The following is a 27,445-nucleotide window of genomic DNA, read 5'->3' as shown; positions in this document are numbered from 1 at the left end:
CTACAGCCACGCTACCTCGGACTCACCAAAGGCCATCGCGGCTTGCCATGGCATGACAGTGTAGCCTCAAGGTATCTTTCTTTGGTAATGTGTCACTGAGTCTGCGGCCAGAGTTAGTTCCCAAGGTAAAAGTATCCTCCCGTCAGTGTCTACCTGAAATCCCGGGCATCAGTAATTCGCAGCACACCCCCTGCAGGCATCCGAGGCACCTCACCTTACCTACCTACAGGCAGCTCAGGACCCGCGTACAGTGGAAGCTTCTCTTCTTACTTCTTCCTTATCCTCTCCTCTTCTCTTCTTTTCTTCCATCAATCTCACCCTCTTCTCCTCCTTTTAAAACACTTGCGCCTTTCTATCATCAGGCGACCCTCTCTATTATCGCCCAACATAGTTTATTTCTCAGAGCGCCTGTTGCCGATTTCACGACGGGTGACGACCCTCTTGTCACCGCCGATTGCTTATCTCGACCACCGATAACAGCATTAACATCCTCGTCACCGCCCCAGGCTACCATATGTAAGGCTCCACCATCCGCAGTCGTCATTCTTCCTTTCTCTTCATCATCCTCGTCCTTTGCGGATCGAGTACGACGAGAATAAACTGGGATCCTAACATCCTTTTCTTTTAGCAGCCTTCCTGGAAACATTGCAAAAATGGCTTCCACCACGCATAACGCTGGTCTGGACCATGCCATCACCGTCAAGGTGATGTTCGAGGGCATCACTCGTCGCACCAAGATGCCTCTTCGGGATATGGTCCCAAGAACTCTTGAATCTAATGTATGTTGACAAATACTGCTCTCGCGTTGAGTAGTTCCAGAGTTTTCGCCATCCTACGTCGCCATCTTACCATGGAGACCAAAGTTGGCGGTTCAATAATTGATTAAGCAACAACTAACACGCTATCAGATCCGTACATTCTTGCACATTCCCGGAGATGCTCAAGTCGCCTTTGAGCGATACTCCGATTCTGCTGCGTCATATGTCCTTCTTGAGGCTGAAAACATCCCCATCTACAAGCAACTCTACCGCGCCGCCAAGGCAAAGTCAAAGCTCAAGATTCGTGTCACCATCAAAGAACAGCCCAAGGTTACAGTACCTAAGCCTGTCACCATCGAAGATGAGCTTGAAACCGCCGCATTCAGTTCTTCTCCTATGAGCATGGACGAGGCTCCCAAAGAAGCTCACGAGACCTCCGAAGAGCCAAGCCCTGCACCCACTCCCGCTGCTGAGGCTCCTGCACCAACCCCAGCATCAATCATCACATCTCCCGAGACGACTCTTCCGGTCCGTATTAGCCCTCTATCGCGAACTTACAACTCTGCTCTCCTCAGTGATGCTGCGAGACTCATTGGAGAACGTCGGGATGCTCGTCTGGATTTTGAGAGCAGGCTTGCTAATCTTATGGAACGACAGTCGGTGCCAAAGCAGACTCCCCAATCTCTCCCCGTGACCAAGCATCATCAGTCCCCATTCTTTCTGCCCAAGACTGCCGATCCATCACTGAACAAATGCCCTGCTATGTTCACTCATGCTGGTCCTGGCTTCGCAGTCTGTTGCAACAGCTGCGAAAACAATATTCCTGATGTTCACTACCACTGTTCCACCTGTGACGACGGAGACTTTGATCTTTGCCAGTCTTGTGTCGATCAAGGTATCACCTGCCATGGTCGAGATCACTGGTTGATCAAGCGCTCAACTGTTGATGGGCAACTAGTCCAGAGCACCACCGAGACTATCGCCCCTAAGCCTAAGGCGGAGGTCAAAGTTGAGACTATCATTGAGACCAAGGTCGAGCCTAAGATTCCACCTCCAGTTCAGACATTTCAATTGTCCAAGCCAATTTTCGAGCCCCTTACTGCTCCTTGGGCCTCTCTCGGCATCATGCGGACATGCAACTGCTGTGTGCAAGAACACCCTGAGGCCGAGTTTCTTCATTGCACCGTCTGCGAAGACTTCGATCTCTGCCAACCATGCTTCGCTAAGGACAAGCACGGCCATCACCCCAAGCACGGATTTGCCCCCGCTGTCAAGGGAACCAAAATGCCCCATCATGTTGCAGCCAAGATGAGCCCAGGCCGTAACCATATGCACCACGCCATTTGCGATGGCTGCGACAAGTACATCACAGGTATCCGTCACAAGTGCCTCGACTGTCCTGACTGGGACTACTGTTCTACTTGCATCAAGTCTGTGAAGATCATCCACCCTGGCCACCGATTTGCGCCTATCTATGAGCCACTCACTGATGTCCGGGCTCGTGCACCAGCGGCCGTCCATGTTGGCATTTGCTGCGACGGACCTCTTTGCTCCGGGAAGCCAGGCGTACCCCAATTACATCCGTGGCACCCGATACAAATGTGCTATCTGCAATGATTTGGACTTTTGTGCCAACTGCGAGGCCAGCCCCATTAACGCTCACAACAAGACTCATCCCTTGATTCAGTTCAAGACTCCTGTCCGCCATATCAGTGTTACAACAACTGGCGAGAACCAGGATGGCCAGTATATGCCCGAAATGGGTGACCACCAGAGCACGTCCAAGTCTACTGAGACTGAACCCACGGTTCCCAGCAATTCCATCAACCCTGTCCGTACTATCGTTGATGTCAAGCCAACTGAGCCTGCTCCAGCCAAGATTTCCGTCAAGACCCCCGAGCCTGAGGTGAAGGAAATTAAGAAGGAATCTACTACTCCCGAGGCCATCCCCACCCCCAAGGCGGAATTCAAGGGTGTATTCGTTCGCGAGACCATCCCCGATGGTACTATCCTTCCCCCCAACCATGTTTTCGAACAAACATGGACTCTCCGCAACGATGGCAAGGAGAACTGGCCCGCTGGTTGCTCCGTCAGATTTGTGAGCGGCGATTACATGGGTCATGTTGACTCCAATCACCCGGCCGGCATCTCCGAGCTTGTGTCTGCCTCAGAGTCTACCGTGTGCTATGCTCCTCTTGGTCCTGGTCAGGAATTTCCCTTTACTGTCCTACTCCGAACACCCGTTCGGCCTGGCAAGGTCATCTCTTACTGGCGTCTTACAACTCCAGATGGAGAGAAATTTGGTCACAGACTGTGGTGTGATGTCAATGTCCGAATTGTGAAGGAGGAGCCCAAGCCCGAGCCCGAGTCCGAGCAGGAGGCGAAGCAGGAGCCCACAGCTGTTGAGGAGCCCAAGCAGGAGAATGATAGCCAAGCCTCGAGTCAGATGATTTTCCCCAAGCTTGAGAAGGAGTCACCTGTGGCTAGCATCCACGAGGCTGTTGAGCCTATCTCTACCGTTGAGGAGCCTAGAGAGTCAGAAACCATTGATGACGAATGGGACTATTCTGAAGATGGATTCATGACAGATGAGGAATACGACATCCTGGATGCTTCCGACGAGGAGTATCTGGAGGAGCAAAAGAAGAAACTTGCCACCAAGTAAGCGTAAATTTGATTTCTTAGGATGGGAATGGGGGTTATGGATCTGATTCTTTATTTGTTTTTGCTTCGGCCAATGTTGCTTCCTCTCTTTTCATTCTGTATTATTTCTTCTGTCTTCATACCTTTCGTTGTCGTTTATTGACGGCAACGATATCAAACCGGGTAGCCATGAACAAGGCCATAGCCAGGTATCTACGAACCTTCTCGTAACATGTTTAGTGAGAGAAGAACACGCTCTTTTGGTAGTTTGGACTAGGTAACTCAGGATGCAACAATGGGATTCGGTGATTTGATAACTAAAGATTGGCTTTGCTTCGTTTCTAAGTGATAACATTCTTAAATGGTAAAGATGAACCTGATTGATGTATGTGTGAGGATGTTTTCAGTTGGGCAAGTTATGAAATCAGCTCTGCCACGACCCTTGATACGGCGACAACGCCAAGTCTCATAGATTGTCATCCAATCCCGTCCACTGATTGAATGGCTGATTTGCATCAGAGATATGGCACGTCTTAAATCTGAATTGGGCTGAACAGCCAGTGTCTTAAGAAAATCCATGATGCAGGCCGGTCACGGGACCTGCATGATAGAGGGTGCCTTGGCTTCGTAAGATGTCGTCGCAACCAGTTTTTGGTGCCTGAGAATTTATGATGGAGTCACCTTATGGCCTGGCTTAGCCTGAGCGGGAGGCCCACAATTACTTTTTGAAAGAGTGGAGGGTGAAAGAGGGTCATCAGCCGCCCGCTCATAGCACGAGTGCCCCCCAGCCAAAAAGCACTGAACTGCACCTGGCGCCCAGGCCAAAACATCTCCCCCGTCGTACAACTCTTTCCATATTTTCGTTACGGTTTCCCAGGGCGACCCTGGACTGAATGCGACTGCGCTGCCATCCATCACGCCGCACCGCTTCTCGTCAAAGACAGCTTCTTTAGCTGTTTCTTGACTGTTTCTCATCAATTTCTGCCCGTTGTCCTTTCTTTATTCTCCTTTTGCTACCTGGTCAGGTCACGCAACCTACCTCGACGCACGCTCTCGGGTTAAAAAAAAAAACGCGACCCTTTGGCCTTGGCCTCCGATCGTGGTTCCATTGTCATCAACCTTCATCACACAAAGCTTTTTCCGCCTTCAACCCTATTCGTCAACCATCGCGCAAGATGGTCACCTTTGCTATTCCCTGCGATAACGAACTCGCCGAGGCTGGCAAGAGCACGCCTCGGCCGCGTCCTGCTCTCCCTTTCGCGAGGCGCGCCTACGTCTCAACGCCGTTAAAGAGCAGCCGTCTCGGCGTCCCCCAGAGTGCGCCATCACGGAGGCTATTGACGACTCGCGATGAGACGCCTTCCAGCAGCCTCAACAGATCTACCATTTCTACATCCCGTAATATCTTCAGGGCTTCTACCACCTCCGATAGTCCCTCCATCACTCCTTTCTCCCCGAGCATCCCTCAGAACACCCCGAAGAAGGTGTTTGCTCCCGGCGCTACCCCCGAGCCGAGCCGTGTCTATCGAGAATCGACTGCACATGCTACGCCCCGCGGTATGGCTTCCAAGACCACATCCAAGGAGTTGTTCCACATGCGTATTGAGGACCCCGATCCCGAACTGTCTGGCGAGGTTCTTACAAAGAAGATCCCTCAAAGCTGGAACTCGAAGGGTTCTATTTACGCAGACCAGTTCCTCTCACATCTCTGTCCTCCCGAGTTCGACGAAGAGCAGCGACGACAGTTTTTCTGTATTCTCGATCTTCGACGACTCAAATATGCGGCCAACGAAATTTTTTCCAAGAAGGATTGGAAGCTTAACGTCGTCAACTTCGCAAAGGAGTTCGAAAAGAGCAGGAGTATTATTCTGTTGCGCTATGGACTGTACGAATTCCAGAATGTTAAGCCTTCTCAGGATGTGCTCAAGAGATGGCGTCGTGAACATGGCCTCCCTGAGCCAGAGGAAGATAATGCCGAACCAACTCCTACAAAGGCCACTGCTACCAAGAAGCGTAAGGCGGATGATGACATCACTAAAGATGCTGCTGTGAACGGCTCTTCCAGCAACAACAAGCGACGTGCTCCTGAGCGTGAAGAAGATGACCAGGAGCAGGAAGCGCCAACTCCTGCATCAGTTCCTACTCCAGCTTCTACCTTGGGCAAGAACAAACGCAGGGCTTCCGTCAGCGATGAGGCTGATAGCCAACCCTCGAAGATGCAGAAGGGCACTGCTTCTGCCGCCAAATCTCTCTTCGAGAAGATTGCCAACAAGTCGACTGCTCCTGCCGCCTCTCCCTTCAAGTCTTCTACCAAACCCGCTGATGATGGGGCTGCTGCTAAGCCAAATCCCTTTGCTTTCAACAAGCCCAACGGTGGTGGTAGTTCGCTTGCTCGCAGCATCTTTCAGAACCCTAAGCCCGGCAGTGCTGCTGGCGCTTCTTCTGGTGGAAACATCTTTGGCTACCTTTCTGATGCAAGCTCGGCCAAGAATAGTGGTGTTGATGCTGATGCCGAGAGTGAGGCCGACTCAGATGTTGAGGATGATAGCCAGGCAACCGGTAACAGCGACGAGCCAAGTGCGGCAGCCAGTGGCGCCGACACTGCTTCTCAGGCTGGCATCGGTCTGTTCGGACAGAAGCCTGCCCCTACCAGTGGCCTCGCCGCTGGGTCCAGAGCACCTGGTACTAGGGAGAGCACCCCTGGCCGAAGTTTGTTTGACCGAGTTACCAAGGATAATGATGGACAGCCGGTGCGTATTGGAGAGAAGGATGAGACAGCAGCCGAGAAACCTGTCGACCAGACCTGGAACCCCAGCACCACCCCTATCAAATTTGCGCCATCTGGCTCTGCATCCACAAGCCAAGCTGCCTCTTTGTTTGGAAAGGCCACTTCGGCGCCGACGAGTTCTTTGTTCGCCTCGAAGCCTCCCACTTCTAACCTATTCGGTGCCGCCAAGCAGGACAAGCCTACGGAAAAAGAATCAACACCAGTCTCGGAGCAGGCTGACAAGACGGGAGGTGAATCCGACAAAGAGAACGATGAGGCCCCCAAGAAGTCACTGTTCGAGTCTAAGGCTTCAGCGGCTCCGGCAAACTTTGGGTCTCTCTTTGCCCCCCAAGCCGGCTACGGAACCATCTAAGGCTGGAGAGCCTACAAAGCCTGCTACAAGCTTATTTGGAACCAAGTCTGATGACAAGTCCAACACTCCCCCGCCCACTACCAATCTGTTTGGTGCCGTAAGCAAGCCTGCAGAGTCAAGCGGACCCTCGATGCAGTCATCTACATTGTTTGGCGCCAAACCTGCTACCAATGATGCCGCTAAGACCTCACTCTTTGGTGCTCCCAGTGCAGAGTCGACTACTGCTACGTCTTTGTTTGGTGCAAAACCTACAAGCACCGCCACCAACCTGTTCGGCAATGCCGCGGTGTCAACTGCCAAGCCTTTGTTTGGTGCCCCCAACTCTGGCGATGCGACGGCGCCCAAGACTGACGCTGCTCCCACGGCAGACAAGCCTGCTGCGGCTCCCATTTTCAGCTTCGGGGCGCCTTCCGCTGGTGCTGATAAGATCAACGGTGCGAACAAGCCCCTCTTTGGAGCACCTCAGTCGCCTACGTCGTCTGGTGCAGCCGCGCTTGATGGTAGTCCCATGAAGCAGGATGGACCATCACCGGCCAAGAAGGCATTCGACGGTGGAAGCACTGGGGCTTCGGCCGCACCCATCTTCAGCTTCGGTGGCGCCTCTACAGCTCCTGCTGCTCCCTCATTTGGTGGTGGCTCAGGCACTTCTACACCTCTGTTTGGCGGTGCTTCAACGACCCCTGCTGCTAACAATGCAGGCTCGTCTTTTGGCGCAAACTCAACCAACTCTGGAGGATCGTTCGGTTTCCAGTTTGGAGGAAACTCTGCTTCTTCATCGTTCAACAATCCGTTCTCCTCAGGCAATGATGGAGGAAACACAGCTTCTACCCCATCATCAGCTCCTGGAGGCATGTTCAGCTTTGGGGCCACCACCGCACCTTCTGGAGGTTCCAATCCGTTCCAATTTGGAGGTGCAAGCAATGCCACATCGACCCCAGCCTTTGGAGCAGGCAGTAATAACAATGCTCCTGCTTTTGGAGGGGCGTCCGGATCTACAGGAGCGCCAGGGTTCAGCTTCACAGGAGCCTCGCCAGCGCAAAACTCGGCACCAACATTTGGATCCAACCAGAACGGCAACCTTCAACCGCCTGCTGGTGGTTCAACCACCGGGACCAGTAAGTCTCCTCTTTTTCCACATCGGAAAATCGCCCCACTAAAGCGACGGGTGTAGACACACCGTTCAGTCTTGGGGGAGGCTCTAGCCTGGCCACAACACCAGCTGGCGGGACCCCGGAACCCTCGAACCAAGCCGAAGGAGCCGCCGGAGGCGATGAAGAAGGCGAGAAGCACGAGCAGGTCAACTTGGCCGAGAATCTGGAGCAGGACGAGGATATCATGCATGATGTACGGGCAAAGGTGTTGAAGTTTGTGCCGGCCAGCGAGAAGTCGGATGACAAGAAGCCCAAGTCTCAGAGTCCGTGGTCGGTACAGGGTGTAGGAGCTCTTCGACTGCTAAAGCACAAGGAGACGAGTGTTGTTCGTCTTCTCCTGCGAGCAGAGCCCCGTGGACATATTGCTATGAACCGAGCGGTCCTCGCCGACATGTCTTACAAGGCTGACAAGAAGTACGTCAAGATGACCACGTCGAACGAGAAGGGTGACGGACTTGAGACTTGGATGATTCAGGTCAAGACGGCGGACATGGCTAAGGAGCTTGCAGAAGCTTTGGAGCAGAACAAGGTCCATAATAAGAAGTAATGTGGAGGGAACTGGGGAATAGTATATAGAAGCACACTCTGACATTAGGTGCTTACATAGAAAGGTAAGGTGCAAGGAGCAGCATTGCGGGCGTTGTCAAGCATTCGACGTTTTATATTTTCTTTTTGCAGGTAAAGTCACATTTGTGATTTTCGTGGGAATGCTCAAGCAGGCAAAGATTGACTTGATCAGTGTATGGAATACAAAAGTTGCTTTTAACAAGTTATGCTGAGAGGGCCTTGGGAGAAGTTTGATGTTTCAATAGTGATGGGATGTTTGAAGTTATTAGTCGTCATATTGTAGTTGTAATTGAAACATGGAACAAGAAGAAAGTATACGAACAGGAGAGTAACTGGGACATACATAAACTATCCACCTTAGAGGTACTAAATAAATCACTACTAGGTCAGTAATCTTGAAGAGTAAGGCTGAGCTAAGGTACTCTTCCTTTCAGCCCAATGTTGATGAGTGACCTCAAGGCTCATGTGAAACGCGGGGGGGGGGGGGGGATCAGCAGGTGGGAGGGAGTAGGGGAGCTGCCCTGGAGGGAGAGAAGCTCAGGGCAGGTACGAGTGCGGCACGCGTCGCGTCAGTTTCCCCAAGACGATGCCCGGAGAGAAAAAAGATTTGGCTCTAAAACAACAACTTTTCAGCTTCTAAACAATATGCCCAGGTAAGTTCAATACTCCCGGTCGATAACGACCTGATTCAGATACTCACATACCAATTCTCAGGGAAATCATTACGATCCAGGCCGGGCAGTGCGGCAACAGCAGTTAGTTATAACCCATCTCCCCCCGCCATCTAGATACCATTATCTGCTCCCTCGATATGCCCGCATCTACGCCGCCGTCTTCCGACTTGCTCTTGCAGCCATGCGCATACAGATATATCGAACGTTGCTGATTCTATTCGTGCACAGTTGGAAGCCAGTTTTGGCAACAGCTCTGCCAGGAACACGGCATCAGCCAAGATGGAAACCTAGAAGACTTTGCGACTGAAGGCGGTGACCGGAAAGATGTCTTTTACTACCAGAGCGACGATACGAGATACATTCCCCGAGCCATCCTGATTGATCTGGAACCGAGGGTGCGTCTTTGACCATAATAACAAGGCGACCGAGTGCTAAGCAGCTTCTGCAGGTCATCAATGGTATCCAGACTGGACCTTACAGAAATATTTATAACCCCGAGAACTTTTACGTGGGCAAAGACGGCGTTGGTGCCGCCAACAACTGGGGTGATGGTTACCAGAGTGGTGAGGCAGTGTACGAGGATATCATGGAGATGATTGATCGAGAGGCAGATGGCAGTGACTCTCTTGAGGTGAGTCTTCCTTGGCCGGCCGGAACCTGCTTACTGACGTTTCATACCCCAGGGCTTCATGATGTTGCACTCAATTGCTGGCGGTACTGGATCAGGTCTTGGTTCATTCCTCCTCGAGAGGCTTAACGATCGGTTTCCCAAGAAGATCATCCAGACGTACTCAGTCTTCCCGGACACAACGAACGCGGGCGATGTTGTTGTTCATCCTTATAACAGTATCCTATCTATGCGAAGATTGACGCAAAATGCCGACTCTGTTGTCGTTTTGGATAATGGTGCTTTATCACACATTGCTGCCGATAGGTTGCATGTTCAGGAGCCATCCTTTCAACAAACAAACCAGCTGGTGAGTGCTGCCGCCTCAATCTTGCCTGCTATGCACGTAGCAAGAGCACGAGTGTTAGGAGATGTGTGAAATGAAGCAAAGGCACTGACAACTATCAGGTTGCTACTGTCATGTCTGCCAGTACAACAACACTTCGATACCCCGGTTACATGCACAATGATCTTGTCAGCATCCTAGCCTCCCTCATCCCAACTCCTCGATGCCATTTCCTCATGACTGCCTACACACCATTCACCGGTGACCAAGTCGAGCAAGCCAAGACAGTTCGCAAAACGACAGTGTTGGATGTGATGCGACGTCTACTGCAGCCCAAGAACCGCATGGTGTCTACTGTTCCCGGCAAGAAAAGTTGCTACATCTCCATTCTCAATGTCATTCAGGGTGAAGTTGATCCGACGGATGTTCACAAGAGTCTGCTTCGTATCCGAGAACGACGGCTGGCTACGTTCATTCCATGGGGACCTGCAAGCATTCAAGTTGCCCTGACGAAGAGAAGTCCATACATACCCATGAGCCACCGTGTAAGCGGTCTTATGCTCGCCAACCACACAAGTATTGCGACGGTATGCAAGACCTCCTGTTTACTTACTCCATTCAACACAGTAGCTCACACAATTACAGCTCTTCAAGAGAATTTTGAGGCAGTACGATGGCATGCGTAAGCGTAATGCCTTTATGGAAGGATACAAGAAGACAGCACCGTTCTCCGAGAACCTCAACGAGTTTGACGAGGCACGCCAAGTTGTTGCAGACTTGATTGGCGAATACGAAGCTGCTGAAGACGCAGATTACCTCAACCCAGACGCAGGGGAGAAGCCCACATCCGCAGAGACGGATCGACGAGTAGCTTGAAGGAGGGAGGAGTTAAGGATGAGTTGTTCATAATTGTGTCTGAGGTAGTGGGGTTTGAAACGTCACAATGGGTGGTGGATGTTGGATGTTGGATGTTGCAACATATTTGCTTTACAATCACTGCACTGCATCAATGACATTGCACTGGGGGCGTTTTGGGTGCCAGCCTCGGTTTTGGTTCGGGTTTAGATACTTGGCTTGGTGAATACCATCGATTGACTGGCTGAGTGCCTTGGTTTAAGGGTAGATATGTCGCGTGCTCGTTGGGTCCCGAGTCAGGTTAACCAAGGTATTGACTCGGTACCTGACAGCAGTGACAGCATCGCCTTGGTTGTGATCCCTGTAGTCTCCTCGCCGGGATATTGAATGGGGTCGATCCGCGATCTGACTTAGCGTGGGTCGTCGAGTAATATCTCTGAGATATGCAGAATCTGTCAGAAACATCGTGGAACATGTAACGTCAAAGATGATGTTTTGATGTGGAGAAAGGGCCGGAGCATTTTGCGTGGTGATGTTTTTGTGACGTCAGTGAACCACTGACGTCAGAATTGTAAATGGCATCGCGATGAGTTCATTGTTTGTGTTTGTTTGTGCGTGTACGTGTACGTGTACGTGTACGTGCGTTTGCGTTTGCTTGGAGGGAAAGAGTGTAATTATGGAGAATGTGCTTTCTCGGTGAATGAATAGGTATTAAAGGACCTCTGAGAAGCTTCGTCAGTTCAACATCATCATCTCCAACTCTACAACTCTCAACTCTCAACCACATCACATCATCACAAGACTTCTTCATCACAACCACAACTACCAACCCAGTAAGTCAAAGTGTCATCCGAAATATCGAGTTGTATCAGGAATAAATGCTAACAATCATTCAGAAACCCCCCATCAAAATGACTCAATCCAAGGACCAGAAGATCGCCGAGACCCAGGCCAACCTCCCTCTCCCCGATCAGCCCCCTAAGGCTTCCGACTGGCAGTCCGCTGATGCCCGCACCGTCAACGTCGGCGCTGGCAAGCAGGAGGGCCCCATTGGCACCGACTCTGCCGCTCAGTCTGGTCTCCGCGAGCCCGCTACCAAGGGCGAGGAGGTGGACCTGAGCAACGTTGGTCGTGAGGGTGTTGAGAAGCGTCAGCAATAAGCCTTCTCTCTATCTTGTACAATATGAAAGGAAATGGAATGGAAGGAAGAACAAGAGAGGAGGTTAATGATACCTACGAATAATCAATGAAATGGACCGCGAGCAATGAATCCTTCGCTACTCGATGCATCAGTTTCTGTTTCCCTCTCCCGGTACGACAGAATAATTCAGTGACTTGTGCAGATACTCAGGGTAATTTGAGTGTTCTCTCTCACTGCTATATTGATAACTTGTTCCGTTTCGAGTACAGTCACCATTGGCTGTTTCAATACATGAAACGCAGTCACACCATCTCAAGCTTACTCAGTCTATTACAGTACGGCAAATTCTTGGCTTTTTAATACCAATTGCGTTCACTGGCACTCCAACCTTTAAACCTTGTGTTCCTCAGCCTCGAGGAGGTCATGTTTTATGACACTTGCTCTCCAGTTTAGAGCCACTTTACGTGCTGCCATGACACTGCGATATATGCAACGACAAATGACGTGCCGTATAATTATCTTGTGGCTTTACAACTCGCCCTATCGTCGTTCAGTGTTTGCACTTTAGAATTTACTCTGGAAGACTTTGGGAGTTCATAAAACCTAGTCTTGCTTCCTCGGGTCACCCATTCTATCTGCCCCGAGATGTTATCTTTTTGTACCACATGTTGATTCTATTAATTAATGCATTGAATTGCATCATAAAACAAACTATATATGAGCCTATTGAGAGTTTCCATGACTTGCTAGCCGCCACAACATGTTTGCCCAAAACTTATGGACGGTCGAGTATAGCTTCAAAAGTCCACGAGTTAGGTAGTTACCCTATGCCTAGACGAGCAGCTGGATCTTGCTCCTCACCATATTTTTATGTATGCTGGCGTGCTTCTGGAACGCTTCGATAGGAATCAGGTACTATATCGTGCCTGCGAGTTGTCATATCTGCTTATGGCTTCATGCATGAACAATGGAATACTGGATTATGTTGCTTTAGCCAGGAACGGCATCCATCCAGATCCCGCACTGACGTGTTATCAAGTAAAGAGCCAGCTCCTGTATCAATCCACGTGAGACCAGCGAGATACAAGACGGAAAGTCTGACATAGTAAAGAATGGACGTGTTTTACTTAGAGTTCCTGGTTACCCTAGACACCAGTCCTCAACCACCGCGACAACCTCCTCAAGACGAAACCGAGCCTCAAAAGGTCACACGCAATGCACCACAAGGACAAACAGACCCATAGACAAACAACAATCTATCACATACGCATGTAATCTCCAGAAGCTTTCTCTAAACCAACCACCAACCATCGGCCAACTCTGTTATGTCATATCATATTATGGGGATTGCCAACCAACAAAAAACAACATGTATCACATCAAAGGACCCAGATCTCACATGCCGCGCGGGACGAGAAAACAAAGTCTACTCACTCAGGTAACAAGGAATAGCCAAGAAGAGAAAGAGTCACATTCCCATTATCATGACCGTCACCGTCGCCATCTTGCACAACAAGCAAGGTTTTCCAACCACATCGCCATCGTGCACGACCAAATGACACTGGATCAAAGCGGCAAAGACAAAAAGCAACCAGCGAGTCTGCTCATGATATGATCTGATGTTGACATACATGAAGGAGATTGTTATGACTACTAAAGCGAAAGCACAACGCTCCCGAGAGAAGATGGTTCGTGCATCTTAAAATGTTGAAGCTAGCATCATTCAACTGAGCCAATCTGTGTACTAATAACTTAGCACTCCGTTAGCTACCTAGACAGTCAGCTCAGTTAAGAGTATAGAGTCCAAATGACATCCCAATCTGGCAGGAGACTTTCAAGCTCAATCTCATCTGCAATAGTCGGCATTGCTTTGTCTCAAGTAAGTTCCAAGTTAGAGACACGGCGGTCATGGATGCAGGGTCAATCTGGCGGCTCGTAAGCCTCACCCTGCCCACGACAGGAGCTCGCTCGCTCTCCCTGATACTCACTCTCACTCACTCCCTAGACCTGAAAGTTCTGTGCATTGACAGTGGATGCCTACCGATGGATGTATGCTGTGCGCATCCATAGCGCTGCCCACATATGCGCTGCTCGGAAACCCACCACCGATTCAGTATAGCTGTGCTCCGGAGAAGCGGCTGGGGTTCGCCCTAATCTCAGCTTCAACCCCACTGGGCCAGACAATATCCATTGATATACCAGGAAGAGGACCTCGCTCGATCTGAGTCTTGAATCAGAGGACCCTGGATCGGTCACGGAGCCGCTGTCTCGAAATTCCCACATCATCTCTTCTTGGCTGATCTAGGGGCCTTCTAGCGCTATGAATGACTCCGTTTCTCGACAGCGCCATCAGCGGTGAGAGCGAGCGAGCGAGCGAGTGAGGGAGATAAAGCCCTTGCCGATGAGCCAGTTGATTGATGCGTGCGGATACTGTACGTGCGGGATCTGAGATACAGTAATTAGCGTCTCAGCTGAGTCTTAGGCACTAACCAAGGTGACCTAAGGTCCCAAGGTAATTGCGAGTCAACTCACTATTGAGTTGAAACTAGCCAACCACAGCACCCATCCAGAATGATCGACGCAATTACCCGAGGAGAAGTAAATCTAGGGTCCTGGGGCTTGATCTTATCAACGCCATGGCCAGTTCACGAGCCGGAGCGTCAATAGTCTCGGGCAAGTCGTTCCCAACAGAGCATCCTGCCATTCCCATGGGTTTGCTGATGAATTCCATAAGGGTATCCATATCTTGTCCCTAACGCGCGGAAACTCGTCTGGCCGAGATCGAGTTGAGTAAAACGGGCATTCTGGCCACGATGGCAACTTGTCCCGGTTGATCAAGACGCAGACTTCAGTTTCACACCCTCAGGTGCAAGTTACGGCATGACCATGACTAGAGTGCCATCTATGTTAACAAGGGTTTACCTACCTTGACGGTTACTCCATTTCCACTCATGTCACACGAGAGACCAACAGGTGATAGACCACACTCAACACTCGACATGACTAAGTTGGAGTCTAGCAAGTGCATGATCTCAGACCCTTGGGATGTGTTGTCCGATACAAGACCAAACAGACCCTCAAAGGGCCCGCTTTGCAACTCTTTGACCTTGCGCCAGGAGCTCCACGGTAGTCAACGCGAAGGACGGCCCAGCCCTTGATCTCCGTTACAATTCCGGGGTGCGGAGCCGAAGATGAAGATTGCAATGTCTGTCCTTGACGGTTTACCAGAATCATGTCATGGTAAACTGAAGAGGGATGCGCAAAAAGCAAATTTGCCTTGAAAGGATGTCCGCATGCCAGAGGGGACTCCCTGGACGGAAAGGAAGATGAAGAAGAAGCAAACATCGACGGCCACCACATACAACTCCACGCGCTAATGCGGCATTCGTGGAACGATTAGGCCACGAAACGTACGTGGAAAAAGCAAGGCAGCCGTTAGAGCATGCAGATATCACCCGACGGAAACGCAGCTAGAAAATAAACCCAAAGACATGGATGAACCGTGATGGAGACTGCCGGGGAGCAAGTTTCGTCATGGTATGGTGTGGTGATGTTCTCGCCAAAAGCTTCCTTCTGTCATGGTCATGATCACGATCATGGGAAACAAGATACCAAAAATCAAGGACACGCTAGGCCGGCAGTTCTCCCATTTGTCTGACGCCTCTGGCTCAACTAAATCACTGCTTGGTGTTCTTCTCCAAGGGTTTTCTGGAACTGCCTATCATGCGTGGCGTTCACTATGATGTTTAACTTGACTCATGACGATGGTCAGTGTCTTTTCTCGTGAACTGGCACGACTTGTGTATATTCAAGACGTGTGCTTGATCAGGGTCACTTGGCACCATTCTTCATGGATGTGATTATGATGGTGACAGTATAGCCCCAAGCCCAACTTCAGATTGGTGCCAGACTTGGGGGGAATATTCTCAATAAAGACGTTTTCTTCCATGAACTGATGGACACGTCGATGATGTTTCTTAGCCTGTCCTTGACCTTGGAAGACCAGCATCAAAGTGAATCAACATGTTGAAGTTGAGTCAAGGAAGGAGAATCAAGGGGCGTGCCTAGGTAGTTAGTGGGGTGTCAACCAGCTCCCAGGGTGGCACCCCGCCATGATATTTGGGGAGATGAGATACGATAACGATTAGATGAGCCGAGATGCGATGGCATTCTTGGGAGTCAAAAGCCCTGGCAAAGTCTGCGGCGTGAGGAACTTTCTGGATAGAAAGCTGGGGGGAAAGGGCTTGATTCGGTTCCCTCCCCCCATCAATTACTCTTTGCCATGTCGTATGCATTGTATTCCCTTATCCATATTGCTTGCATCTATACTTATTAACGTCAATCATCCGGAACTGGAGGTTGTTAGTAATTCGCAGCTTGATGACTGGTCAATTTTATCGCATCTCATCACTCCTCCGAAGAAAAGTCTCCTTGAGCCGATGCACAAGCTTTTCAGCATATCGTATGATTGATCACGCCAGCCCAGCTAATATGATTGGTCCCAAGTTTCCTTTGAGGGAGTCCGTAGAAGAAGCAAACAAGCCTCAGTCGGCTGAGAATAAGTTATCAGTCAAGTCTGGCTTCTAGCCAGGGTTGGCAAGGCTGAGACGACGGATCGGCGCCAGTGCCAGAGGAAGAGAACCAAACTTCTCGTGCCATGGTACGGCTATCAACTAGGTGCTCCAGCAAACATGATGCCTTATTAGCTCGAGAACGTTCCTTTGGAATGACAAGATAATAAACAGTTCAAGAGGTTGAGAGTTCTGGTGCGGAATACTGCCCGAAGCTATTGACGCCAATACTCCACAATTCAAAAACCAGCAATGAGAAGACTCCGTAAAACTCTCCATAGCGTGAATCTTTGGTGGCGCACGCTTAGAGCTCGGTTAGAAGCTGCTTCCCAGCGCCGTTGACTCGTAAAACTCAAAGCCCAAGGCCGGAACGTGGCAGTTGCTTGGTAGATTATTTCTCATGGCCAATTTCTACACGGATGCAAATAACGTTCTGACCGCTAGCCTTGTCGCGAGCGATTACGATCCAACGAGGCTGACGAACCGTCAAAGCGGTCCGGAGCTAGGATGAGTTGGGCAGTCCGTGCAAGTGCCCAATAGTGGCTTTCTGCAAAATCAGGCCACTCTTCAATGCCAAGGTTAGTAGAAAGCACCACACATACGTATTGTGAAAACGTTGCCGGGCGTGGTGTGGCTTGAAGTCCGCAACTTGCACCCTTCCTTCAATGATAGTGCAAATATACTGTACACTTGCACAAGCATTATTAGCTCATAACTTGAATAAAGGAGGGTCCAGAACTGCCAGTCAAGTCAACAGTAGTCAAAGTGGTGACTTGTCTGACTGCTTTTGGCCAAGACTGCATTGGCATTCATCTAAGGTTGATATTGAGTAATAGCAGCCAATAACTTGCCAATTCTGATAAGACCACAAGGACCTCAGTACATCACAACCCTCGGCGCTTGTCGTGCGCAGGCGGTAAAGCGCAAACGGCACAGACTTGTAGAACTGGTGGGTGATGGTATACCGGCCGGTAGTCTTCGTTGGTTCCCTTTTACCAGGACAGGAAGCTTGGTAGGTTCCAAGGGTCTTGCTGCATGTTTGACATGCTGAGCTAATGGAGTTCTGCGATCGACGTATCCATGCGTGGGCCCAGGATCTCAAATTTTTCAGAAGTCTCTTGTGTCTCCCTGCAGCCCTGACGCAGTCCCTAACCCGCTATGCATATATCGAACTCATGGAGCTGATGAATCAAGTCTGGAAGTGTCACTGTTGTCGTAGACTTCGCCTGCTGGTGGCCCGTAGGCTTCGGAACACCACTGACGGCCATCGGTTTTACCCTCACGAAAAAGGGGTGTATGGAAGCACTGAAAGCGGTGTGGTGTGCTCCCGGGACGGGCAGGATCTCACTAGCGCACGGCGCCCTGGGATCAGACGATCGCACTGTCGAATCCGCCCCACAGCAAGCCAGATCCCAGGGTTCCCGCCATTCCGTCCTGGTGTTGATGGTCGATAGACCCCTGTCCTTGTTTCTCCTGAGCTCAATGGGAATCCATCCTTTTGGAATGATTGCACGATATGTTGTGTCAGATGCTTCGCCGCTGGTCTTCAGCCTAAATATATTGTACCTTCTTCATGATCGTGGTATCTAATATGGTGGTGACATGCACAAATCCCTCTCGCGAGTGGCAAACAGCTCACAAATCCGTTTAGGATATCTGACTGCTCAATATGATGACCAACTAGCGACCTTGACCGAGCGGGAATCTGGCGTTTGGAGAAGCCACGGGCAACTCCTAAACCCTCACCGATCGCTTCGGGCGCACCCTACCCCTGTCAACTCACAAAACACAGTAGGACTTGGCGTAGCATTGGAATCCGTCACCAGCACTGTGGTGGATATCTCCATCTGCATCTCCGTGTGCGCCTCGGCAATGTTTCGAGGCCAAGGACTCGAGGTGTAGACCCAGAAATCAGGAATCGATCTGGGGGCCTCTTTGTGGAAGCACGGCCACGTCATTCTACCGTGATCCGATCGGCTGGCGTTGGCTGAATGTGCCGTGGGGACGGTCTTACTCCCCCAAAATCTTGCTCTGCTCGTGAGGGCTGAACACCCAATCAACGATTATTGTCAGTCCGCACAAGGGTCGCAAAGGTCTTCGCGGTAGTCGCCATTGCGAGATGCTTAGTTTCGAGAATAGCACCATGTTTCGTTGTCGGCAGTTGACAAGGCGTCGCATGTGAGGCTACTGTTTCCTGGCATCTTATTAGAGTAAGCTTTACATAGCAAATATACGATTGAACAGTGGAGGCCTCATGCTTGATTGTGTCAAAACGCTTATTCAGAAGAGGGTGTGATTACCAGTTCAGTTTGACACGGCATCTCAGATTGAGTCTGGGGTTTGCAACGCATCATGCACGATGTGAAAATACTGCCGAATGACTCGCCATATCACATTGCTGATGCTGCACTTATCAGCATCTCAAGAAATACTGTAAGAAAATGACAAGCATGTCCACAAATCGGCTCTCGAGAAGGGGCTGGCGACGAGCTGGCCTTGTCAATCGACGTTATTCGTTGCTTTTTTGAGTGCTGTGCATCATCGAGACCGTTGGAATCGAGAAGCTGCAGCGCACACTTAGGTACGTCGGGACGGGCGTGGTTGGCCAGAGAATATTGAGTGGTAGGGATGTGCCGTTAACCAACCACTGATCATATCAGATCTGTTTTGCGTTAATTATGTACGGCTGGATAAGACCTTGCCAGCGCCCGTCACATTGGTCCGGGGGTCATTTGGGTTAAGTTGACTGCGCGAGATGTACCTCAGAATACCTGTTTGTGGTTAAACTCTCGGCGAATATTATACGATATCTGTGCCGCGAGAGCACCCCCATGTTTAGGCTAGTCTTAAGACCTGTCAGAACGACCATGACATCCAATGCGAAGGCAAGGGGGGGGGGCTCATTGTCGACGTGTGTCTGAGTGTGCTCAACAGCATGAATCCTTAATGCATAAGGTTCCTTTAGGAAAAGATGCCCTGTTGCATTGTCGGTTTTGTTAGTTTAGGGGATCATGGAGAGCGACTTTTGCGAACCATCGCTGGACCCATGTACAGAGTCGATTTGCGAAGATCGAAAGGAGGCCAGTTGATGGCCAGGGGGCCCTGGCGGAGGGCTGGAAGCCGGGGATTGAAACTTTCAGGCTCCTGTACTGTCTGTAGAGAGCGGCGGCGCTTGCATGAGACCATCGGGGATGATTTACCAAAGTGACACTTTAGGTATCCATGCCGGCAACCACTCTGCCACTTCCGATGGCTCGCGCTGATCAACAACGGTTGGGCTGGCGCAGGTTTGAGGCCAGCCGAAATCGGATTGAACTTCAAAATTCAACAGTGGCAGCGAGATGACTCTAGTTCAAAATGACATTGAGTGCATATCATATGGCTGGCTAGGTATTCATATCACTGCTGATGACGATATGCAGTCAAAGAGGCGTTTGCCTTTGACTATCTCACGTGGAGGTAGGGACTAAGAATATTGAAAGCTGATTCTCAAACGAGATTCGGCAAGTGGATCGTCATCGATGAGGACGAGAAGGCGGGGAGGTTCAATCAAGAGCCAGCCGCTGGTCATTATCGTTACAACAGCGCGCGTTGGTCTTGTCTCGTGGAGTTGACAAAACGCGGCCATGGTTCCCAAGGTGGAATGTCTGGTTAGTTGAAGTTAGGTTAACCGGTTGTCACAATAATTTGGCATGACACTAACTGCCCGGTGAAGGACAAGGAAGCCCCAGCGGGAGATTGCCCCGTTTTTCCCGTAAAGTTCAACGGGGTGCCTGACTGGGAAGGCTAGAAGGATCCAACAAAACAGAATTACCAATAGCAAGACCCTGTGCTGTTAAGAATGACACAAGGTGGACTTCATTGTAGCATCGTTATGCGAAACATGAACAAGTTGAAATTCCTATAATCAAAGTCTTTTGGTCGAGACCAGCATACTATAGTATTCAGAGTTCTCTAGGTAATCGACACTTTGCAGATCCCATACGGTAGATTTCATAATAAACTTTGACGAACTGCCGACAAAGTTTGGTTCCTGGGCCTCGTATCTATGACCTATGGTAACTTCAAAAGCTCGGGGAAAAAGCAACGATTAGCCCTGGAAGAGATGCCTGTCAAACGGATGTGAATCAGAGATTGCATCAATACCAGGAGCCGATGCGTAGATCTATATTTCCTAGGACAAGGGAACCCAAGGGAAGGAGAGAAATGTTATGGATGTGGACCATCTCCATCACGCGTGTGAATTCTTATTACGGCCAACAAGGCAAGTTGCCCGAGCTTCGAGCAGTATAATCTCTCCACAATCTGCTTCTCGAGCGTGATATCATGTGCCAGTAGTCGAGGTTCTTTCTGAGATCATGAACTTTTGCATTGTTAACAAGCTTGACATCTCCAAGCCGTCTCATTCGGCCCCGGACCCACACTCGGACACGGCGACGGTTATCATCAAAGAACGCTTGTCTCCAGTTCGTATATAACTAAAGTACGTATTATAAAGCCTTCTCCTATAGTGCAAGCGTTTCGCCTGCACGGGTGGAATGTTGCCAGTTGGTGGGATTCGAGAGGCAGTTCGCCCGTCGCCCTGCATTTGCGGTCTACCACGTGTGTTCTCAGTGGAGAGGCCATCCGCATTCAGTAATGGTAGCCTTTGGATGGACCAACCTTTTACCTGTTTGTAAGTTTGTAAGTCTGCTAGCTTCAAGTCAAACACGTTTCTGAGGCCCCCGGCCACAGTTAAACTCCAGATCCACCTGCAAGGAGGTCATTGGTTACCAGTCATCAGATAAACCACCCGGAAAGCAACAAAAAAAAACCCCGAGGATGAGACCTCACAAGGCAAAGGGGGCTGTTCTCCAGTGCAGTACAGCACCTTGGATACGAGAACAGGAAACGGGCAGTGAGCGATGCAACATCGTGGGAGACTTGCTCACTACCGGGGGCCATAGTCTACTCCAGTTAAACCATTGGATCTGGCGACTCTGTTTTCTTTGGGTGTTGCCAGCGCTGCGGGACAAAGTGCCCGCGGTGGTTGATACAACGTCACGGTTGAAGGATGCAGGATGCAGGATGCAGGATAGCATCGGCCGATACGATACCTCGGGGTATAGCGGATCGAGGTACCTGGATCTTGCAGTGTGTCCCGTCCGTCTCAAGAAATCGACAATTTAATATTAGTAGACCGAGCTGAGACGGGCGCATCTGATCTGGTGTAGTGTGCGGAAACGCGCCCGCAATCCTTAGTTCAGTAGATAGATGGTACCTACCTACGTACCGTCCGGAGGCGTGAATCAAGATGGCATCACATAAAACGCCCCCCGCTACTCCCCGCCGACCGGGACTATTGTCCGGGGGGATGAACCTACTGTACACTGCAAGTCTTGAAAGGATTGTTCTCGTCGTTACTGTACCTTTGAAGGGAATGAAACCCAAGGTCAGTTGGTGACTGCTCAGGGGTCACAAATATGTAAGAATCCATAAGTGTCTGATGAGCTGGCTGTGTAACAGCAAAGCTGATGTATTTCAACCTTATCAGCCGCGCACCCCCCATCCTCAAGAACCTCACCTGTTGCCTCTTTATCATATGCAATGGATGCAATAACAATAACAATGGCTGTTTCGTACAACTGCATGGTCGTGTGCAGGCGGCGAGCCAGTGGGCGTTATCGGGGGAGGCTGGATGGCTACATTAGTGCTCAAGGATTAAGCTTGCCTTGGTCAACTACCGCGAAATACTTACTGTACTGTAGTCCCACAGAGCGATCGACATCAGACCACCTCGCAAGCCTTCGCTGCAGTAGACGATGTTCTAGGCTTCTAGTCTCCCTAGCCTGCCACGGTGTGAGATCTAGCTATGCCGGCCCACAAAGCCCAATCCGATTCTCAATATCCATCGTGTGGTGGCTTGTCCAAGGAAGGCTTAGTTGCAACTCAAAGACACGCATTTGAGGCTGATGGTGGGCGAAGACAGGCTGCCAGTGGCTCGAATTGGTCTCTACCTCCAACCGTGCGCGACGCCGCATCGTGGGGATCTCATGATCGCTTCCACATGAATGCTTGGCCTACTAGGAATTAGATATCCCTTCAGCGCAGGGGATAGCCACAATGTTCGAGATCTAGTCCCTGACGACATTGGCTACCGTCCTGCGTCACACAGTCACAGTCACAGCTCAGCACAGCACAGCATCTTCACGCAGGCCGGGCCTAGCAAGCCTTTAGCCAGTAACAATCAACTAACGGTTACTTGGCCATTGGCTGACCACCTAGAATCGACCATCTCGGCACATTTGAATCGACGATTTGTCTCTAGCGTTAGATCCCGGCCGTTGGGACTTTCTCTTCTGGCCTAACGCCACGAGCTCGAACCGAAGGAGGGCGGTGTAACTGCGTTGGGTTGGTGTGTTTTGACGGTTCAATACTGGTATTGCAAGTCTTCTGGTAAGAATAAATTTGCCGGAGATATCTCCCCGCGATATTTTACCCGATATAAATAGGTTTGAGATACATATAGCCCACGATGATCCGTAACAGACGAGGGTATCCGCATTGCTGGAACAAGAAAAAAAAAAGATAATGAATTTGTGCTTTTGCCGATTGCAAAATGTGGGAGTCGGGCAAGTCGGGCACCTCTCTTTTTCCTCAGCCGGGCGAAGCATGCATGCATGACCCTGAGCACCCTATTCTAGTTCATGTCTGCTATTCCCGAACCTGACACCCCTGACTCGACATGCAGGTAGGGGCCAGCGATTCGTTGAATGTTTCTTGCCTTGAAGAATTTGCTCTGTACCTCATGCCGAGGTAGTCTGTGAAAGTCAGTTTGTGCATACTAATGCCTGTCAAGTGCATATTGGAAGGTCGAGTATCACATGAAGGGAAAGCTCGGCTGTCTGAGGTGTCTCTCAAGATGTCGGGGCCGAATGAACAGTGGTTGAGTCTTTCAACGAAAATAGGAACCCTTGGGCTACGGGCCGAGGAGGGGAGACGACCGTTAATGACAGTTCTGCATACAGCAGAGAGGACAGCATGACGGAAGCACAAGCCCAAGTCCCGTCGTCTCACTGGGCGGCACCCTAGATCGAAAGTGTCTGAACCTCCATGTGCACATTAATGTTCTTGTGATGATGATGGGCAAGATATTGGCCGTTTTGAACAAGTGCAACATCATAAACAAGCCGAGTAATTCTCGTATTGGCCATCGAACCCGTGCGGCTGGCATACAAGACACAACGAGTATGCGGATCCGATGTTCGCCAAGGAGTCACCATGCTTGTCTACTGTCAAACATAGGGACAAATTGCTATCCGATTCGCTGTATCCAGGGCCTTTGAACATGGAAGACAGGTGGTACAGATACAGTACCTAGACGATCGAATAGATCCACGAACAGGCAAATGCTTGCACATTGGCGGCTATAGAAGACAGTACTGGCAGAAAATACATCATGACCCGGGGAACAGGCCGGATCGGATCGCAATATGGCAAGAAAACGTATGACTCGGGAACAATGATGGACTTTGCCGCCAGATGATTTCGAGAAAGCTTCGGGATTTAGGGGTGGGTACGGGAAAAAAAAGAAAAAGCAAGGAGGAGATTTAAGATGAAAACTCGTGATCCTGCAGGAAACCCAGCATCTCGAGGCTTGCATCGTGCTCTTTTGATCTTGGTGGGTCGATTTAATGTTGAAGGTCAATCAAGCTAGGCCAGATTGGACAGATTAGGAGCTGACTGCCCTTCGAAGAATGGAAGCAATTGGGGCTTCCATCGGTTCGGTAAATAAGTGGGCTGCTCCAGTTTTCGGCAGGCCTTTCTTTCCAGCAGCCCTGCGATTTGGGCGCCTCAGCTGCCTACACCGTTGGATTTCACCCTCAGTGGTGGAGAGGAAGGAAGGCTAGAATGACTAGAAACATTCCATTTCCATTCTCCTGTTGAACATACACACTGTACTAGGCATAGTCCCCTTTACTGATTGAATTCGATTGCCTGCCAGTAGTACTTGGCATGGCAGAGTTTTCCGGTGAGTAACATCAATAAGGCATCCCTGAGCAAGTTCGGCTAGAAACGCGATTCCTGATGGCACAAGCACAGGACGTACGTAGTATGTATGTACTGGTACTGCATTGGCAGAATTCTCCGAGTCGTGCTAGTCCCATCATTGAGCAACGTAACGCCGTAGCACTGCAGTAGTTAACAGGCGAGCTGCAAGATATCTAACGCCATCATATGTAGCTAACAATAGTATGAGATCCGGAGAGCCAGCTTACCAGAATGTCGGCTGGATGTATCGAAAACTACTCAATGCCAAAGTACTTGAGGTCAGGTTCCAGGCAGGAGGATCCTTATAATCTTCGAGATACTTCACCATATATGAAAACGGGAGCATTTAATGGAATTGCATGCATGTGATAACCTACAAAAAGTCACCGCCTTCCCGATACCTGGGCAAGATCGGCTATGACGAGCCTACACATATATGCTACTCTTACATACACAAATTAGGTCGCGTGACACGGCGGTTTTTGGCCAGGCCTTAGGGGTCATGGATGTTCCTAAGAACATGTTTAAACTCGTCGACAGTGAAAAAGATACTTTCCACACTTTGGAGAAATGGCAGAGTGACGAATAACCAGACAAGACCCAGTCTGCTGCTCGCTAAGCTCATGACAAGACAGACGCAATTGACTATTCAGCGGCACAGCCGATGCAGTCCCAAGCGATTGGAAACAGCATCGTGAATGATATCTCTCTCAAGGGAGGATGTTCACCACCCATGGTGGTAACTAGCAGGGAGACCCATGTCGTGGGAGCATCATCTGCCATCCTAGAGGTGCATGGAGGTAAATTCGCGTGTCCCCAAGGAACAGGACCCTGGCGGAGGAGATTAAGCAATTCATCGACGTCAAGAAAAGGCCAGTGCTTAAAGCATCCCTTCTAGGCTTCTGGAGAACTGCGGCAGTGCCATGTTGTTCTAGGTTCTTTTGATATGCGACATTGGTCTCACCTCTACCACATTAATGGCACGAGCCCGTGCAGATCATGATTCAGTCAGGGTCTTTGTGATTGCAATGTCACATCTGAGGGTCACAGCCAAGATGATAGAGAAACGAGGCTCATCACCAGGCAAATGAAGCATCAAAACGAGCTTTGACATGCGTCGAAGACCAAAGCTTCACAGAACAGTAAGGGTACACGCGCCTTTCCTATTTTGTATGCTGTTCTGGAAGGACAGTGAGAATGGGTCGGCGGAGATTACATGAGAATGCGCGATGAACCACCAGGATGATGCTGGGGTGAGAATGGATCGGGCAACCGGGATATGACGATATGATGTACAGTGATGCACAACACACTTATACCGTGTAGCGTTAGTATCTCTTATGACTTCCACAGCATTCGTTTTGAGGGGCAGGCTAGTGATGCGATCTTCTGCTTGACCTGAAGTTTCATGATCTGAGGCAAGTAAGCCATGTGCCTGTTATTCGAAAGGCGACGAATGCAATCACCAGGTCTTTCAGCAGTGGGACAGAACTGAAGTTGGTATTACACGATAGACTTACTTTGACTTGATATGCCGTGGCACGGTCTGGCATTGGTCTGCACTTAAATGCATAGGGCATGCCATTACTGAGGGTTACATCCTATACTCGTCAAATTTATCGACCAAAAGCCATCTGCAATTAACCATCGGCTGAAACATGACGGACTGTCGTTGGGCGATACGTATTGGATGGCCTAATGGAAGCATCTTCCACTACGTTAGTACTGACGAAGCGCAAGCATGGCATCTACGTATTCATCTCATCTCATCTCATCTTGGCTTGTCAGGAGAGTGGAGTGGCGACATGCCCACCACACGTTCATCATGGCGGCGCACTAATCGAGGGCGTGTCTGATCTTGAGAGATTAGGTCCGCGGGCCATCTCTGCTGTGCTACCTGGGTAATGTGTATCCGCCAGAGCGGCGCCCAGTCGACAACTTTGCATGGTGGCGGATGGACCATCCTTGCGGAGCTGCGGGGGCCGTTCGGATTGGGTTTCTCCCACAAGGTACTACCTGCGAGGTACACGTGCTGGGCTCAGATCAAGTGCAGTCTGGTAGCTCGACAAAGTTTCTTCCGTGTAAGTTCGACGGGTTCCATATGAGACCTCCTGCTCCTTAGCCAGGTGGGCATAAGATGCTGACGGCCTGGTCCTTGCCCACTGACGTACCTGGCTGCGGTGCCGTCCATACAATGGGGCACCCAATCTGAGTATGGGAAGCGGTCCATCTCGCGCATCGTCCATTGTCCAACATTCACCAGTTCGTCATTGCTCTAGGGACTTGATGAAGCGGCTTGGCATCAATGCTTTGAATATGTCCTCGTTGCCAAAATCACCATAACCATCGTTGCTCATCCCATCGTTCCTAGACGCTCGATGCGGTTTGCAATATCACCCAGCTTGCCCGTCGTTCCTCAGCGACATCGACACTTGAGCCTTGGGTTTTCTCGTTCTACCTCCCGTATGTCAATCTCGCGCATCTTCCATCTGAGCCGTCATATGTAATGTTTCTCGCTCTTTGCCCCTATTTCTCTCAATTTAGCGCTGCACTCCTAGCTCCCACGCCCTTAGCGCATTGTGGCAGGGGATGGGGGATAATGCAACTGTATAATACAGTTGGCAGGGGACCTGTGCTGAATCGAAATGTGATGGGCCGATGGGAGACAAGTTTCCAGCTCAGTGAGAGAATGCTAAGTTTCAACAATAACACTCACTGCAAACCACTCTAACAAGGCCTCCCAGCCAGGGATCTTCTTCCAATGTGCTCATTTTTCTTTCTATCAGAGAAATAGCAGTGCCGGGTTATAATTTCCCAGTAGTGACTCGCTCGCTGATTTTGCCCTCATTTTTTATTCATCGCGATACGACGCTGAAAAAAGACCCGAACAAAGATGGCTCGTGCCCATGTGGGAGCATTCATAAAAAATCATAAGCACACATTTGAGTGGTGTGGTTTGGG

The 27,445-nt window shown here is 50.2% G+C and overlaps 9 protein-coding genes across 18 annotated transcripts; 5 read left to right on the top strand and 4 right to left on the bottom strand.

Moving 5' to 3' along the window:
• Positions 1-3,795, top strand: FOXG_05347 (uncharacterized protein). 6 transcript variants are annotated; one of them, XM_018383571.1, is made up of 4 exons: positions 52-516; positions 629-779; positions 909-1,286; positions 1,416-3,795. In XM_018383571.1, the coding sequence occupies exons 2-4, from the start codon at positions 654-656 to the stop codon at positions 2,373-2,375; spliced, it is 1,464 nt and encodes a 487-aa protein (XP_018240540.1). In that variant the 5' UTR covers positions 52-516; positions 629-653; the 3' UTR covers positions 2,376-3,795. The 6 variants fall into 6 exon arrangements, with proteins under 6 accessions (XP_018240537.1, XP_018240540.1, XP_018240538.1 ...); XM_018383572.1 differs by having other exon boundaries at positions 68-516; positions 632-779; XM_018383568.1 differs by having other exon boundaries at positions 1-516; positions 909-3,795.
• Positions 3,796-4,184: 389 nt separating this feature from the next.
• On the top strand, positions 4,185-8,711 carry FOXG_05346 (uncharacterized protein). The gene is made up of 2 exons (XM_018383566.1): positions 4,185-7,656; positions 7,713-8,711. The coding sequence occupies exons 1-2, from the start codon at positions 5,502-5,504 to the stop codon at positions 8,237-8,239; spliced, it is 2,682 nt and encodes an 893-aa protein (XP_018240535.1). The 5' UTR covers positions 4,185-5,501; the 3' UTR covers positions 8,240-8,711.
• Positions 8,712-8,794: 83 nt separating this feature from the next.
• On the top strand, positions 8,795-11,286 carry FOXG_05345 (tubulin gamma chain). Of its 3 annotated transcripts, XM_018383563.1 has the most exons (7): positions 8,795-8,912; positions 8,974-9,014; positions 9,162-9,328; positions 9,382-9,564; positions 9,617-9,910; positions 10,009-10,473; positions 10,532-11,286. In XM_018383563.1, exons 1-7 carry the CDS (start codon positions 8,905-8,907, stop codon positions 10,760-10,762), a joined length of 1,389 nt encoding a protein of 462 aa, XP_018240532.1. In that variant the 5' UTR covers positions 8,795-8,904; the 3' UTR covers positions 10,763-11,286. The 3 variants fall into 3 exon arrangements, with proteins under 3 accessions (XP_018240532.1, XP_018240534.1, XP_018240533.1); XM_018383565.1 differs by having other exon boundaries at positions 9,162-9,564; XM_018383564.1 differs by having other exon boundaries at positions 8,974-9,328.
• Positions 11,287-11,652: 366 nt separating this feature from the next.
• Positions 11,653-11,901, top strand: FOXG_05344 (uncharacterized protein; the record flags this gene model as incomplete). Its single annotated transcript, XM_018383562.1, has 1 exon — positions 11,653-11,901. The coding sequence occupies one exon, from the start codon at positions 11,653-11,655 to the stop codon at positions 11,899-11,901; it is 249 nt and encodes an 82-aa protein (XP_018240531.1).
• A 767-nt stretch (positions 11,902-12,668) lies between these two features.
• On the bottom strand, positions 12,669-17,127 carry FOXG_19040 (uncharacterized protein). Of its 2 annotated transcripts, none has more exons than XM_018399217.1 (2): positions 14,415-17,127; positions 12,669-14,327 (listed from the first exon to the last, which is right to left on the bottom strand). In XM_018399217.1, exon 1 carries the CDS (start codon positions 15,240-15,242, stop codon positions 14,898-14,900), a length of 345 nt encoding a protein of 114 aa, XP_018240528.1. In that variant the 5' UTR covers positions 15,243-17,127; the 3' UTR covers positions 12,669-14,327; positions 14,415-14,897. The 2 variants fall into 2 exon arrangements, with proteins under 2 accessions (XP_018240528.1, XP_018240529.1); XM_018399218.1 differs by having other exon boundaries at positions 14,809-16,154.
• On the top strand, positions 14,531-16,750 carry FOXG_19041 (uncharacterized protein). Its single transcript, XM_018399219.1, has one exon. It carries the CDS (start codon positions 16,031-16,033, stop codon positions 16,352-16,354), a length of 324 nt encoding a protein of 107 aa, XP_018240530.1. The 5' UTR covers positions 14,531-16,030; the 3' UTR covers positions 16,355-16,750.
• Positions 17,128-19,414: 2,287 nt separating the features above from the next.
• On the bottom strand, positions 19,415-19,639 carry FOXG_19039 (uncharacterized protein; the record flags this gene model as incomplete). Its single annotated transcript, XM_018399216.1, has 2 exons — positions 19,415-19,429; positions 19,487-19,639. The coding sequence occupies 2 exons, from the start codon at positions 19,637-19,639 to the stop codon at positions 19,415-19,417; spliced, it is 168 nt and encodes a 55-aa protein (XP_018240527.1).
• A 6,183-nt stretch (positions 19,640-25,822) lies between these two features.
• FOXG_19038 (uncharacterized protein) lies at positions 25,823-26,069 on the bottom strand (the record flags this gene model as incomplete). Its single annotated transcript, XM_018399215.1, has 2 exons — positions 25,823-25,919; positions 26,005-26,069. 2 exons carry the CDS (start codon positions 26,067-26,069, stop codon positions 25,823-25,825), a joined length of 162 nt encoding a protein of 53 aa, XP_018240526.1.
• Positions 26,070-26,255: 186 nt separating this feature from the next.
• FOXG_05343 (uncharacterized protein) lies at positions 26,256-27,312 on the bottom strand (the record flags this gene model as incomplete). 2 transcript variants are annotated; one of them, XM_018383561.1, is made up of 3 exons in its annotated part: positions 27,201-27,312; positions 26,656-27,010; positions 26,256-26,516 (listed from the first exon to the last, which is right to left on the bottom strand). In XM_018383561.1, the coding sequence occupies exons 2-3, from the start codon at positions 26,728-26,730 to the stop codon at positions 26,256-26,258; spliced, it is 336 nt and encodes a 111-aa protein (XP_018240525.1). In that variant the 5' UTR covers positions 26,731-27,010; positions 27,201-27,312. The 2 variants fall into 2 exon arrangements, with proteins under 2 accessions (XP_018240525.1, XP_018240524.1); XM_018383560.1 differs by having other exon boundaries at positions 26,656-27,250.
• Between the last annotated feature and the right edge of the window lie 133 nt (positions 27,313-27,445).

The sequence above is a fragment of the Fusarium oxysporum genome, chromosome 7 (assembly GCF_000149955.1).
Source record: "Fusarium oxysporum f. sp. lycopersici 4287 chromosome 7, whole genome shotgun sequence".
NCBI lineage: Eukaryota > Fungi > Ascomycota > Sordariomycetes > Hypocreales > Nectriaceae > Fusarium > Fusarium oxysporum.
This window is presented reverse-complemented; position numbering and strand designations above follow the sequence as displayed.